General features: G+C 32.2%; 1 protein-coding gene across 1 annotated transcript; it reads left to right on the top strand.

Moving 5' to 3' along the window:
- The first annotated feature begins 10,085 nt into the window (after positions 1-10,085).
- On the top strand, positions 10,086-11,633 carry LOC133191745 (uncharacterized). The gene is made up of 3 exons (XM_061327481.1): positions 10,086-10,104; positions 10,581-10,727; positions 11,254-11,633. The coding sequence occupies exons 1-3, from the start codon at positions 10,086-10,088 to the stop codon at positions 11,631-11,633; spliced, it is 546 nt and encodes a 181-aa protein (XP_061183465.1).
- Positions 11,634-17,259: the final 5,626 nt, after the last annotated feature.

Genomic DNA, 17,259 nt, shown 5'->3' with positions numbered 1-17,259 from the left:
CTTTTTATACCGCCACGTTTTACAAAAGAAAATGCAGCTAAAACAATCCGTTTTTTCCTTAAACTCCAATATGCCAAGAAAGGAATTTACGCAGTTAATATCAGTAATAATCTTAACCAAAAAAAAATTCCAGTCTTGTATTCCACCATATTTCAAGTTGAAGACTACACCTTGTATTTCCTACAAATATACATCGACTATTGCTTCCAAATTTTATAATTACAAGAAAACTTTACAGGGCCTGGATATCTGAAACATAATCCTCCTTCGTATTCATGTTCTTTTTCACCCTATAACTATGCTGGACATGTTATTACTGTTGACGTAAATATAGTTAATAATGGGGATCTGAGATAAATAATTTCAAACGGTCCTAAATATAGGGAAACCCGATCCTTTAAATGGCGTCGTAATTTCATACATATTATGGATTCTGTAGAGGATTACGCCAGGCTTTGGGTCAGACATGAAAAAGAAGACCTTGACACTTTGTCAGAATGGATTAAATGTATCAGATATATGTTAAAATCTTGCATTAATTGAGGGGCAGTATGAAAACCATCTATCATTCTGTATTCAGTAATTCAGACGTGAAAAAAAGAATTAGAAAGATTACACGATCAGTACGTACTGGTCCATGCTGACAAAGCAGGTAACAACATTATCTTTGTTTGTAAGGTTCATTATATATACATTGTATTTTAGAGGAACTGGGATTTAATTCTACAAGTGGAAATCCAACTTATACCCATAGCTCCCTTTCTTAGGAGGAAATTCTTCAAAATTACGTATCAGTTTTGAATATTTTTGATATTCCCAAACAACTCCAGTAAATGTTCTACCAAGCCTCTTTCTTTACTCCTCACTAAGATATTAACAATAATGAAGGAGAAACTTCAAGAGTACTGTGGTGTAAATCAGACGTGGACATAAAAATATTCCAAGGAACCTTTGGAACATTTGAGATCACAAGATTTTACCAAAATCAGCAACATAAAAACTTAATTACGACTTTTCAACTTTTTATACAACTATTCCCCACGATAAATTAAAGTCCAGACTTTCTGATATCTTTGACAGGTGCTTTTTCAATCTAAATGGAATTCGTAAATTTACTTACCTTGTCATTGGTCATTTTCAAAATTAATTTGTAAAAAAAAACAAAAAAACAAAAAAAAAAAAAAACAATCTGATTGTACATACAAGCACTCTGAAGTTGACATTAAAAAGATGCTCGAGTTTCTGATTGACAATATCTATATGGTTTTTGGAGACCAGGACTTCCAACAATCTATTGGAATTTCCATGGGTACCAATTGTGCCCCGTTATTAGTAGACCTTTTTTTGTATTCATATGAAGCAGAATTTGTTGAAAATCTTATACGTGAAAAGAAGAAAAACACTTGCTGTGGCCTTCAATTCGACATTTAGATATATCGACGACGTATTGTCAATTAACAATTGTTATTTCCATTCTGATGTCGACACGATATATCCCAGTGAGCTTGAGATAAAACATATCACAGAGTCTGACATATCTGTTTCATATTTGGATATTTTATTGGGAAAAAGACGTTATTGGTAATCTAACAACCAAGCTTTATGATAAACGTGATGAGTTTAACTTTTCAATCGTCAACTTCCCTAACTTATGCAGCAATATACCCTTAACACCTGCATGCGGGGTTTATATCTCTCAATTGATTCGATACGCCAGTGCATGCTCTACGTATGAACAATTTTTAAAACGAGGTAAGTTATTGACAAACAAGTTGATGAAACAAGAATTTCAGCGATCTCGTTGAAGGTCACCAATTCGTAAGCTCTATACAATATATCATTAAGTCAAATGCTGACTGACTTTTTTCATACTAATTGTTCGGCTATTAATTAAACACTAAATTGACGATGGATTTTTTCCGTTATTTCCCGATCATGACAAGGAGCACACGGCGGGTGTGACTGGTTGGCAGGGGATACTCACTCCTCCATGGCACCTGATCCCACCTCTGATGTCTTAGAGGTCCGTGTTTGCTCTGCTTCTATTTTGTAATGTTTAATGGACTTTTGAGCTCGAATACTGTTCGTTATCTCATATTTTTTATTTTTAAATGACAGTTCATTAGCTTTTAGCATTGATGACTATTCATAGGATTTTTGTTTTAAAACTTTTATAAAGTTTTAAAACTTGCAATGATAAAGAAACCACTGGTTTCATAATTAAAAAAAAATCAAACATTACATTGTATGAAACATTTTCATCAAAGAATGACAAGGTCCCTTAATTCAAAATGTAGGTGTTATTAAGTTGTTCCAAAAACAGGGAAAAATAGTATGAATTTTGAAGAACAAACGTTTTCTCATAACTTTTTCAAAGCCTATGAGTCGCTGATATCAGTTCCAATTGATACTAAGGCTGTTCGAATACTATAATGAAAAACAAATTTAGAGAAACCTCGATTTCCCTGATAAGCAGAAAAAAGATATGTGCATGTCTTTTTTACGAACACAAATAGCCTTTAAGTGACGCAATAATTTGCATATAAACATATCCAGGTATGTTCAAATAAAAATAGATGCATTTATCTGAGATGCGCTTGTGACTTGAATGATAGACAATGTCACAATACATGCATATGTTGTAAATACCAACTACTATAAAGTCTGTCACTGGTTTTATTAATTCAGCAATAGAAAGGACTATGAACAATAAAATATTTAAAAGTATATTTTTTTAAGTATTACAATCTGAAACAAGTGATTTGTTGTAAAAATATGATTGAAAACATGAGTTCTAGGCCTTTTTAGCTCACCTGAGCTGAAAGCTCAAGTGAGGTTTTCAGATCACAGTTTGTCTGCCGTCTGTCTGTCCGTCAGTCTGTCTTTCTATAAACTTTTCACATTTTTGACTTCTTCTCAAGAATTTCTTGACCAATTGCAACCAAACTTGCTACGAAGCATACTTTGGTAAAGGGAATTTGTTCAAATGAAGGGCCACATCCTCTTTTAAGGGGAGTTGATTAAGAATTGATTAAAATTTGGTGTCATCTGTTAAAAGTTATCTTCTTAAGAACCATTGGAGCAGAAAAGTTGAAACTTAAGGAAACCTTCATTACATAGTGTAGATTCAAATTCTTTTTTTTAAATCAGGACCCCGGGTAGGGTTGGGTTACAATTAGGAATAAATGCTTTCCAAAGGAATACTTTGTTCAAAACATGGCACTTTGAGGTAGGGTTTGGCTAGAACAGGCGATCAAAGCTTTACAAATGATTACATAGGAGACGAAACCTGCTGATAAAGAAGAACAGGGCCATATTGACTCAGGTTAGAGTTGTGGTCTCTGGACCTCTTGTTTTCTATTTTATTGATTAATTTGGCTAAAATGAGAACATTAAGAGTACATTTTTACATGTTTACTAATGAGGAATATATTTATGAAAATACATATTTTTGTGTCATGAAAAACTTAACTCTAATCAATGTGCTAATAATTTGCTTCCTACAAAAGTGAATTTTTTAGTCCATTTTTTTTTTCTCGTGGGAAAGTAAGAGAATATGACAAAATAATGGTGTTTACTCCATCGATTGCAGCATTTTTGTAACAAAATTATAATTTTGTTTCCTTCTGTGCAAATGTAAAATTTCTGAGCTTATAAATCTTGCATATTTTTTTTTTTTTTAAAGATGCCCTAAAATTGAGTGTGAACTTTTAGAATGGGTTGTCCAAAAAGAATGTATAGTCAATTGCAGAAATAAATTAGGTATACGCGGACTCACAATAGAGCTTAGATTATATTTAAAATTGGGAAAAGAAGAGGTACTTCATAATTAAGCTTCCAAAACTACATAGGGACTTCAAACAAGTTCTAAAAAAGATGCAGTATCGCTGACTGTGAGGTCTTATTGTGTTGCAAATTTCCTCAAGTCTGTGAACATGGGTTAAACTTTCATCACCACACCATACGTGAAAAATGAAATTTGATTGAAGATATATATTACTTTGTTAACTTCTTTGGCAAGATTATTTTTTTGAATTTGGTTTTTCCAAAGCACCGTTTTTTTTAAATTCTAAAGAACAAAGAGTTGAAATAGAATTAGAAAATAAAATAAGGGGGCTCTTCAAACAAATCGTAAATGTCCAATATATTTGCCCCTTTTCAATGATTTACCCTTAGAATTAGCAATATAAACTTCATCTATTATTTATGTTTAATATTTTAAGATATCTCATATACACTACATTTTTCTTTAAATCTCAAAATCATCATCAGAATAGGTCAAATTTCAATTTCGCCCGACTTAATCGGCTAGTCAATAAGCAAGAATTCAAATAAGCCACGGATGTTCCATAAAATTTTGCTACCTTTCAGCATTAGAAATATCTTTGAATAATGAGCACATCACTCCAGTTACTAAATACTTGACAATTTTTATCTCACTTGAAGCAAAGTTATCAGAAAAACAAGCAAAGCCACTTATAAAGGTGTCGTCTTTTCTCATCACAAACGTAACAGGGAATAATTGGAACACCAAAATCTGTTACAAAATAATAATTCTTGAACTCCTCTGATTGAAGTTACAAAAGGTAACTAGACTTTTTGTATCATCATGCAATTGACCGCATCAGCTTTTTGTTAACTGGAAAAGACAAAAACACGAGGACTTAAATCCAATTTGTGACATTTGTGACATTGATATGGCACAACTTTATACTAGAGAACTTATCTCCATATTTCATTATATAGGAGTTTGGACAGATTTCAGGCAGAAAACTGGGACTGAGCTAAGAGTAGGCAGTTTTTATAATCACTAACATCAACATTCTAAAAACTGTGTGTGGGAAGGTACTTTCACTGAAAGTTATGAGTGAAAAATTCTCGAATGGGACGCAAAATAAAAAAAAACAAAAAAAAAATCAAACAATCAACTGAATGTGAAAGTGTTTTGAATTGTGTTTGTAATGGGTGACAATACATCTAAATGTATAGCATAAATCTAAATGTGTATTTAAAAGCATTTAGAAATTAATCACTGTTTTTATTTTAAATCCAGTCAGAAGCTTGAAAAATGAAAGCGTGAAAATGACTTTTTATCCCGTAAAGGATGTTTGTTTGAACGTAGCGAAATATACGGAGATAACGAACAGTATTCAAGCTCAAAAGTCCATTAAAGAATACAAAATAGGAGCAGAGCAAACACGGACCTCTAAACCATCAGAAGCGAGATCAGGTGCAATGGAGTAGTGAGCATCCCCTGCCGACAGGTCACACCCGCCGTACGCATGTGCTTCATGTCAAGATCGGGAAATAACGGCCAAATCCATTGACAATTCAGTATGTAAATAATTCCCTAACAATTAGTATGAAAAACGTAAATTAGCATTTAACTCAATGATAAATTGAATTTGCGGACAAGGTCATTGTATCGACCATAGAACTTACGAAATGATGACTTTAAACGAAACTGCTGATATTCTTGTTTCAGCAACTTGTTTGTCAACAATTTACCTCGTTTTAGAAATGGTATATACTCTTGCGTATCGAATCAAGTGAGAGATATAAACCACGTATACAGGTGATAAAGGTATTTTGCTGCATAAGTAAGGAAAGTTGACGATTGAAAAGTTAAAGTCATCACGTTTATCATAAAGCTTGGCTGTTAGATTACCATCAACGTCTTTTTCAAGTAAAATATCCAAATATGAAACAGGTGGGTCAAACTCTGTGGTATCTTTTATCCCAAGCTCACCGGGATATATGGTATCGACATCAGATTGGAAATAACAATTGTTAATAGACAAATCGTCGTCGATGAATCAAAATGTAGAATTGAAGGCCACAGCAAGTGTTTTCTTCTTTCACGCATAAGATTTTGGACAAAATCTGATTCATATAAATACAAAAAAGTTGTGCTAATAACGGGGCGCAATTTGTACCCATGGGAATTCCAATTGATTGTTGGAAGACCTGGTCTCCAAAAACCACATAGATATTGTCAGAAACTCAAGCGTCTTTTTAATGTCAACTTCAGGATACTTGTGTCTAGAATCATAATGTTTTTTAACAAATTAATTTTGAAAATGACCAATGACAAGGTAAGTAAATTTACGAATTTTATTTTTATTGAAATATATTGTTGATTTTGGTAAAATCTTGTGATTTCAAATTTTTCAAAATTTCCTTGGAATTTTTAGGTATCCACATCTGATTTACACCACTTCTCGAGTATATTGTTGCACAGTACTCTTGAGGTTTCTTTTCTCCTTCACTACTGCTAAAATCTTAGTGAGGAATAAAGAAAGAGGCTTGGTTGAACATTTATACTAGAATCCGCTATGTATCTTTGTTTGTAAGGATTTTAATGAAGTTTCGGAATCCAATATAGATATGGTAATTCGAATTCATTTTGTTTGCTTGGAAAAGTAAGAATATTCAAAACTGACATGAATTTGAAGAATTTCTTCCTTAGAAAGGGAACTATGAGTATAAGTTGGAATACCACTTGTAGAATTTAATCCAAGTTCCTCTAAAATACATTTAATATAATGAGCCTTACAAACAAAGACAATGTTGTTACCTGCTTTGTCAGCAGGGACCAGTACGTACTGATCATGTAATCTATCTAATTCTTTTTCACTTCTGGGTTATTGAATACAGAGGGATAGATAACTTACCTCGTTTTAAAAATTGTTCATACGTAGAGCATGCACTGGCGTATCGAATCAATTGAGAGATATAAACCCCGCATGCAGGTGTTAAGGGTATATTGCTGCATAAGTTAGGGAAGTTGACGATTGAAAAGTTAAACTCATCACGTTTATCATAAAGCTTGGTTGTTAGATTACCAATAACGTCTTTTTTCTAATAAAATATCCAAATATGAAACAGATATGTCAGACTCTGTGATATGTTTTATCTCAAGCTCACTGGGATATATCGTGTCGACATCAGAATGGAAATAACAATTGTTAATTGACAATACGTCGTCGATATATCTAAATGTCGAATTGAAGGCCACAGCAAGTGTTTTTCTTCTTTTCACGTATAAGATTTTCAACAAATTCTGCTTCATATGAATACAAAAAAAAGGTCTACTTATAACGGGGCACAATTGGTACCCATGGAAATTCCAATAGATTGTTGGAAGTCCTGGTCTCCAAAAACCATATAGATATTGTCAATCAGAAACTCGAGCATCTTTTTAATGTCAACTTCAGAGTGCTTGTATGTACAATCAGATTGTTTTTTTTAAAAATTAATTTTGAAAATGGCCAATGACAAGGTAAGTAAATTTACGAGTTCCATTTAGATTGAAAAAGCACCTGTCAAAGATATCAGAAAGTCTGGACTTTAATTTATCCTGGGGAATAGTTGTATAAAAAGTTGAAAAGTCGTAATTAAGTTTTTATGTTGTTGATTTTGGTAAAATCTTGTGATCTCAAATGTTCCAAAGGTTCCTTGGAATATTTTTATGTCCACGTCTGATTTACACCACTTCTCGAATATACTGTTGCACAGTACTTTTGAAGTTTCTCCTTCATCATTGTTAATATCTTAGTGAGGAGTAAAGAAAGAGGCTTGGTAGAACATTTACTGGAGTTGTTTGGGAATACCAAAAATATTCAAAACTGATATGTAATTTTGAAGAATTTCCTCCTAAGAAAGGGAGCTATGGGTATAAGTTGGATTTCCACTTGTAGAATTAAATCCCAGTTCCTCTAAAATACAATGTATATATAATGAACCTTACAAACAAAGATAATGTTGTTACCTGCTTTGTCAGCATGGACCAGTACGTACTGATCGTGTAATCTATCTAATTCTTTTTTCACGTCTGAATTATTGAATACAGAATGATAGATGGTTTTCATACTGCCCCTCAATCTTTAAATGCAAGATTTTAACATATATCTGATACATTTAATCCATTCTGACAAAGTGTTAAGGTCTTCTTTTTCATGTCTGACCCAAAGCCTGGAGTAATCCTCTACAGATTCCATAATATTTATGAAATTCCGACGCCAGTTGAAGGATCGGGGTTCCCTATACTTAAGACCTTTTAAAATTAATGATCTAAGGTCCTCATTATTAACTATATTTACGTCACCAGTAATAACGTGTTCAGCAGAACATAGTTATAGGGTGAAGAAGAACATGAACACGATGGAGGATTATGTTTCAAATATTCGATATCCAGGCCCTATAAAGTTTTCTTGTAATTAAAAAGTTTGGAAGCAATAGTCGATTTATTTTTGTAGGAAATACAAGGTGTAGTCTTTTAACTTGAAATATGGTGGAATACAGGACTGGACCCTTTTGTGATTAAGAATATTACTTATATTAACCGCGTCAATCCCTTTTTTGGCATATTGAAGTATAAGGGAATAACGGATTGTTTTAGCTGCATTTTCTTCAGTTAAACGTGGCGGTCTAAAAAACCTATGATTTGCAATATCCATAATCACAGATCCGAGCCTATATTCTGGTGTTGAGGAATCAAGAAAGGGACTTTCCTTGACCTTTTCAAGAAGACTATTTCAAAGTTTTTTAGAGAGACAGAGTAAAGTTTGGTGCGAATATGATGTAGACCTGACTGTTGATTTACGTAAGGTAGTAATGAATCAAAAGAGACATGCGAGATTGCTGACACAAGAAATAGCACTACATAGACACTACACGATGTTTCCAGGAATATTGGTTGAATGATTGATTGTATGTTGTTTTAAGTCCTATTCCAGAATTTTTCACTCATATAGAGACGTCAGAATATACAAGTGAAGGGCTTAAAATTTTGACCTTTACTCGGCACTCATGGCCATTAATCAGTGAGGGATCTTTATCGTGCCAACGTCTGCCTAGACACGGGGCCTCGGTTTTTAAGGTCTCATCCGAAGGACCCGCAACTTTCACTTCAAAGTGCCGAGCGCATGGCGAAAGAACAGTTGTTACCCATTTTCTTCGACTTGGGTCAGTCGCGGCCGAGATTCGAACTCACGACCTCCCGATCACGAAGCGAGCGCTCTACCGACAGAGCTACCGTGAACGGTAAGAACATTTATGATTAGATAGCAAACAAAGAAATACATGAGATCGGATTACAGTGATAAAAATATTGTATATATGTAGAGATACAAAATGATCATAATGCAACATTTACACCTCGTATTTATTCACAATTATCCAGAATTCTACTGGTGTCAAATCATCCAAAAATTCAATCATACATAACCAGGCATTTTTCTTTCAACCTTAGACTAATAATTATTTAATGCTATAAATATTTATAGGTATTAGCATGAAAACAAACATTAAGATAAGAGGAAATCCATAATTTTAGCCGCCTTGATCCCTCATTTTGGTTTTTTGAAAGAACGATGTATGAAAATAACCACAGATGTAGGAATGTTAGGGTAACAAAAGGAAATGTTAGGGAACATATGCTTTAGGTCGTAACGATGGAGAAAATTGAAACAAAATCATAAAATTCAGACAAAAACAAATGTCTAATGTTCATGCTATTACTTGAAAAAAAAAGAAAAAAAAAAAACAAACGAACAAACAAACAAAAACACGAATTCCAAAAATCCTCTAGAGAAATCCAAACATTGAATTATTTGCCTACAGATTTCTTCTTTGCCATAAAAACATTGCTTTTTGCCATTAATATTGCATTAAGATATCGGAATTATCGCTCAGACTGACAACTACAAAGAATTTCAAAATACATTTCTTTGCAGTGTTGGGACATATATCAGGTGTGTGACATAAGAATTATCATGCCAAAAAAAATTTCATATTCTTTTAAAATAATAAGCGAAAAAATGCTATTGAATAAGCTTCCTATATACAAAACAAATTCAAGTTATTACAGGAAGTATATTTTTCTATTTTTAACTGTATCTGAGTTAAAGGTATAAAATATAAGATACACATGGAAAAATTTCCTCTTAAGATCTCGATCTCTGATAGAGAGGTACATGTACAACACGGAATTGTCAGAAAAAGTTTGCCGGAATCTAAAGTAGTGATGATAGATTCTTTATATTTCTTTCAAACTTTTGTGGTGATTCTCTCTCAGACCACTAATGATATCCATCGTTGTGGGTGAGTGGCATTTTACCTAAGAACTTGATATCATATTGATATATTATATGAATATTCATAATATGACAAAACCACAATTGGCCATATACTTGTATATAAGAATAACATACTAAAAACGGATGAATTACAAACTCAATAAGGTACCTTAAAAATATTTTGCTAGACGAAAAGTTTGTTTTGAAAGAGGTTTTGTATCGTTTTTAAGAGGAAACATCTTAATATTGAAAGAAATATTGCAAATATTTCTTTTTCTTTCAGACCCAGCATTTGTTGTTCAGACTACTATATGAAAGGCGAGTCATGCCAAAGTAAAGTACCATAATATTTATAATTTCAAAAAAAAAAAAAATATAGAAGATTTAAATTTTAAAGTTGTACTTTCTTTACGTCAATTTTACAACCTTTTATAAACATCACTTTGATATTGAATATATTCATAATATTTAATAAATAAAGTCATAAACTAATATTAAAAGTTTGTGAAGATGGGACATATGGTACAAACTGCAGTGAAGTTTGTCAAGGAGGTTACTTTGGGCGTTTGTGTAAATCAGAATGTCCCACATCTTGCATGTTTACTTGTAATAAAGTAACAGGAAATTGTAACCATCAAGCACCTGCTGGTAAGTATGTATTAAATTATAAAGAAAAGCAATTATATGTAATATAACTGTTAGTATAAAAAGTTTCAAACCTGCATTACTGAATAAACGTTTTCTCCATTTTGAACAGACTGATAATTATAATAATCAAAAATATGTTTGTAGCTGACAACAGTTTGGAGAGTTTTCTTAAGAATAATTCATGGATTATTGTTACTGGTACTTCAACGCTGATGATTATGTCCTTTGGGTGTATTGCATTTCTTTTCTGTCATCATATACGGTAAGATGCGACGATACCATAAATGCTGTCTAGCATCTACTATATTACCGCGCTAAGATATAATTAAAATATTTCAAGTTTAGCATGAATGTGTATAAATCTATTTCAGCAAAAGAAAAGACATACCATTGATAGCAGGTAGTTTTTATCATTCACATATAATATATTAAAATGCAATTCATCTAAGAATATAATCATTGAATGCTGTAGACACATGCTGTGTCATCATTAAAATCTGTCAATTTTATTTCTCTATAATTGCAGAAACTAAGCAAAGAAATTCAGAACAAGAATCTGTAAGACAAGGAAAATACACTCCACGTCGATCACAGAAAATTCTGAAAAGAAACGAAGTTTCACTAATGTTCAGAGATGAAGATTCTGGTAGAAACAAGAACCTCAAACAATTAATAGAAATCAGTACTGATATTAAAGAATGCACACTAAATAGTATTCCAGATGACAGAAATGAAGTACATATTGGAAATACACATCTTAGCGATAGGAAACACAAATATTGGTACAGCTTAGCAAAGAAATTCGAAATAACAGATGAAATTGATATTAGTCAGGAATTTTCGGATGATGAGGATGTCTTTGATAGTGACAATGATGTTGAATATGACAGCATGAGTGTTGAATAGAGATTTCAGATATAAAGTCAGAGTGAAGCAGTAGAATGTTTGACGAGTCTGTGAACTGAAAGAGAGAATTTAACATTTCTTTACAAATTCGTTCTGTGCTATATGAATAAGTTATTCTGAGGGAAGAAAAGGAAATATTAGAGCCTCTCAAGCACAGGTACATCGAAGGGCAGTATCTTTTTATCCACAAATGTATTGCTAATCGTTTTATGACCTTTACAGTGAGATACTTTAACCTCATGTATAAACAGTAATATATCTTTCCATAGGCATTTTTCTTCTATTTATATAAAATATATTGAAAAGATCACGTGGTTTTACACAACTCTTATTAAGGAATAAAACTTTTAATTTTCCTGTACTATGTTTCCTTGTCAGAGTCGCTCTTCCTCTTCCAGTTGCTTTGTGACATGAGTCTCTTGGTGCAAGGAAAAAGGTTCAAATACAGGAGAAAATAGAATGTGTATTTTAGATACAAAAACATAACTTTAAAACCAAAGATAGATTATGAAAGTCACAAGTAAAATAAAATTTAAAACATAAGAGCACATAAGCCCAAAGTTTTTAAAAATGCTTATGGCCGTTTTAGATTGAAAGATTTTTATGCTTGGTATATAAATATTTCACTTTCTGTGGCATAAAATTGTCAACACATATATTTTGAATTCTATACATAAGCGCTAAAGCTTTCTAAATAATCAGAACCCTAAGTAATGTCTCTGAAGTACTTTTTTCTTGGTAACATCCGGATCAATAACAGGAACAAGGGAGATAGAAGAATGAAATATATGGAGATAGCGAACAGTATTCAAGCTAAAAAGTCCATTAAACATTACAAAATAGGAATTAGCAAGCAAGGACCTCCAAACAATCAGAGGTGGGATCAGGTGCCATGTAGGAGTGAGCATCGCCTGCCAACCGGTCACACCCGCCATGTGCTCCTTGTCATGATCGGGAAATAATGGAAAAATCCGTCGACAATTCAGTGTGTAAATAATGGTCTTACAATTAGTATGAAAAATGTCAGTCAGCATTTGACTTATTGATAAATTGTATTTGCTGACAAGGTCATTTAGCGACAAAAGAACTTACGAAATATTCTTGTTTCATCAACTTGTTTGTCAATAATTTACCTCGTTTTAGAAATTGTTCATACGTAGAACATGCTCTCAACTGAGAGATATAAACCCATTATGCAGGTGATGAAGGTAAATTGCTGCATAAGTAAGGAAAGTTGACGATTGAAAAGTGAAGTCATCACGTTTATCATAAAGCTTGTTTGTTAGATAATTATTAACGTCTCTTTCTATTAAAATATCCAAATGTGAAACGATATGTCAGACTTTGTGGTATCTTTTATTTCAAGCTCTCTGGGGTGTTAACGAGTCGACATATGAATGGAAGTAACTATTGTTAATTGATAACACTTCGTCGATTTAACTAAATGTTGAGTTGAAGGCCACAGCGAGTGTTGTCTTCTTCTAATCTACAATGTATAAATTTTGAATAAATTCTGCTACATATGAATACAAAAATAAGTCTGCGAATAATGGGACGCAATTGGTACAAATGGGAATTCCTACAGATTGTTGTAAGACCTGGTCTCCGAAAACCACATAGATATTGTCAATCAGAAACTCAAGCATCTCTTAATATCAACTTCAGAGTACTTGTTTATACAATCAGAATGTTTTTCAACAAAACAATTTTGCAAATAACCAATGACAAGTTAAGCTACCATTTTTTTTTATCAAAAAAGCAGCTGTCAATGATGTCAAAAATGCCTGGACTCTAATTTATCATGGGGAATGGTTGCATACAGAGTTGAAAAAAATTGTATGTTATTGATTTTGGTAAAATTTTGTGATTTCAAATTTTCCAAAAGTTCCTTTACAATTTTTAAGTATGAATAAAGAAGTGTAACTGATTGACAAAAGTGTAACTAAAAGAACACTGAAATTATATGAATAAATGGCAACTGAAATGTCACTGAAAGACTCCTTTAATATGTGACTTTGAGTGATGTTTCAGTAGCCATTTATTTACCATTCAACCACCATTCTGTCGTTGTCATGGGGTAATTTCATTCTGTGAATATGAAAATATGACAGAGGAACAAAAAAAAAGAATCAATATGATCAGTTTCTTTCTCCAATTTATTCTTTTACAGAGGCTGCAAGTCTCATAAGTCAAGTAATAAATGTATTCAAACAATGGTACCTCTGATGCTCCTTTTTCCTTCTTAAAAACTGTTATCCTTTTCTTTTTTGCTATTGAATTGTAATGCCAATTTGAAATGAAATTCAGTCCTTCCCCATAAGGAAAAGAATTTCCTCTTGGAAATTTTTCAATGTCCTTGTTTGCTTTTTAGATTGCTTTAATGGCTACATATTAACAAAACAATCAGCCAGGCTTAATTACACTTCATTTGGAATTAATGTGGTTTATACAGTTATTTTGATTCGTGGGAATTTTAAAGCATATGTCCCTTTAACATGTAGTGTTTTTTTTTTTTTTTAAATAAAATGTTTTTATATCTGATTATAATTGCTTTTTTTTAATAAACATGAAGCAGAGTCATGTTTTTATTTTTGGGTCTTTAAAAATTATAACATATATCCAGGCCTATGATAGTGGATGCAGAAGGTAAGGCATATTATATATATTAGCTTAGTTTGAACATATTTTATTGCAATAAATATATACAATAGGATTGGGCACAAGTTCTAAAATCTTAATTCGCCCTCTCCCTACATGTTATATCACAAAAAATTCAATCAGTCGAGTCCAACAGCATGTACAAAGTAAATTAACTCACAACATAGAAACATATACTGCTAAATTATTATTTATACACATTTTTAGAAAAATCAATTAAATCTGCCTGAATGCTGAATATAAGATTGAACAATAGAGAAGAGATATTCATTTTCAGCAATACTGAGTGAAGTATCCCCCCAGAGTAAAGTATGAGTGTCAACAATATGAACTTTATTAAATCTCAAAAACTTATCGAAGAAATCTTTCCTGGCCTCAGTGTAATTAGGACATGAGAAAAAATAATGATGTGTGTCTTCTACCTTACCACAAGAGCATAATGGACTAGATATTATGTTACACCTATAAAGATCAATGTTTAGCACACAATTGTGTCGGAGTCTAGTGTGCAGTATATTGTAGCGTCTTTTTTCAAAACTGAAATAAGGCGGGGCTATTGTTATTTTTGTGTGATTTTACTTTCAAAAGCAGATAAGGAGCTCGAGAGTCTGAATTCCACTCGTTTACTACAGTTGGTACAAATGATGATTTGTATACTTGCAGTCTACAGACGGGTATTTTATAATTTTGAGAGTTTCTTGTTGTATACGCGGAAACATTACATCGCGTTTCAGGTATAATTTCACGTAGATAATCAGGAAATAAATTATAATGAATTTTATACATGGTATTCAATCTCTGAATCTTGCGTCTATCAATGAGCGGTTCCCAGCCTGTTTCAAAGTACAAAGAGTCTCTAGATGCAATTAAGGTCAAGCCAGTAACAATCCGTGCTGCGTGTAGTTGCAATTTCTCTAATTTTTCAGAGGCGATAGCTAGACAACCACCCCATACAACTGAAGCGTATTCGAGCTGAGGGCGGATAAATGAAGTATTCATGAGTGAAAGAGTCATTCGATTTATTTTAAATTTAAGTTTTTTTAATAGACCAATTTTTTTGTATGCATTAGACAGTAAGATTTCAATGTGAGTTGACCAACTTAAGTTATATGAAAAAGTTACCCCTAAATGTTTATGAGTTTGAACATATTCTAATTGGCTATCTTGGAATAGGAGTTTGGGAGGTTCTATGTTTTTTCTTGTGCTAAAAAATACAACCTTAGTTTTGGATGGATTAAATTTTAGTAACCATTTGTTTGACCACTCTTCAAGAGATAAAAGATCATTATTCAGATTACTTTCTATAGATTTAACACATTTAGATGCGTACTGCAAACTGTTATCATCAGCGAATAATCTACAAAAGCTTGACATCTTGTCAGATACATCATTTACATAAATTAAAAATAATAATGGACCTAATACAGAGCCTTGTGGAACGCCGGCATATAAGGAAGCCAAAGGGGATACCAATTCTTTGTAAATAACTCTTTGTGTTCTATTTTCTAAATAACTTTTTAACCAAAAGTACATATTACTCTCTATGCCATACATGTTTAGCTTAAACAAGAGCCCTTTGTGCCAGACACGGTCGAAAGCCTTAGCTAAGTCACAAAAAATCATACAACTGGATTTACCATCATCAATATTTCTAACAATATTATCGTATGTTTCTAACAATTGATTAACCGTAGAATGACCAGGCAAGAAACCAGCATGGTATTTGTAAAAAATATTATTACAATGAAAGAAGTTATACAAGTGTTTAAATACAATACGTTCCATGACTTTACCAACACAACTTAACAATGAAATAGGTCTATAGTTTGAAAACAGCTGGATCGTCTTTTTTAAAGAGAGGAATAACATTAGCTAATTTCCATTTTTGAGGAAAAACACAGTCTTTCAATGAGCGATTAAACAGTAAACATAGAGGTTTGACAACAGTAAGTTTTGTTGATTTTAACATTTTATGACTAATACAGTCTTCTCCAATGGCTTTGTTAACAGGTAATATAGATAAAATATCAAACACTTCTTGTTCAAAAATAGAAATATTGTCAAAAACACTATCACACTTAGTAATTTCTTTAGGTAAATCAGACTTATCATCATCAACACTGGTAACTGAAGCAAAATAATTGTTAAGTACTGTTATCTTATCTACATCAGAAAAAGCAAAATTGACATCACCAGATGCAGATGTGTATTGTAAAGGAGGAATGTCTGTAGTTGATTTAGTTTTAAAAGTATCTTTAAGAAGTTTCCTATAAAGGTTAGGATTATTTTTACTGGAATCAACGAGTTGTAACTCGAGAGTATTTTGATAATTTTCAATAGCATGTTTTTTCATGTTGTTAAACTTGTTTCTGATACGCTTAAAATTATCCCAATCGAGCTGTTTATTACTTTTTTGTGTTTTTCGTCTTAATCTATTTTTTCTCGATGGGTTTTCCTTAATAATGAATCAAACCAATGTTTGTCTTTAGGTCTTATAATAACTGATTTTTCAGGTACACATTCCCTTACGAGATCTATATATTTGGTTGTAAACTTTTCGGTAGCTTCGTCAACTGATTCAGCATTACAGATAAGATTTTTCCAGTCGGTAGTTTAGATTAAAGTATTAAGTTTTTCCATATTAGCATTTTTATAATCCCATATTTTCCTTACATAAGATTGACTTTTAATGATACTTGATTTTAAGAAGACGTATGTCGCTTTGTGATCGGTTAGTGTATTGTCTGTGTCTATCACGCCTGAGTGGAGTGCTACAAGGTCTGGGCTGATCAAAACTGGGTCAATAAGTGTGTTCGAAGTGTTGGTAATTCGTATATATATATATATATATATATATATATATATATATATATATATATATATATATATATATATATATATATATATATATATATATATATATATATATATATATATACAGTACCGACCAGACACAACCTAACAGAAA

This window comes from Saccostrea echinata, unplaced genomic scaffold (assembly GCF_033153115.1).
Source record: "Saccostrea echinata isolate AGI-Se365-2 ecotype Australia unplaced genomic scaffold, CSIRO_AGI_Sech_v1 ptg000024l, whole genome shotgun sequence".
Classification (NCBI taxonomy): Eukaryota; Metazoa; Mollusca; class Bivalvia; order Ostreida; family Ostreidae; genus Saccostrea; species Saccostrea echinata.
The sequence above is the reverse complement of the archived record's forward strand: the minus strand, read 5'-3'. Positions and strand labels throughout refer to the sequence as shown.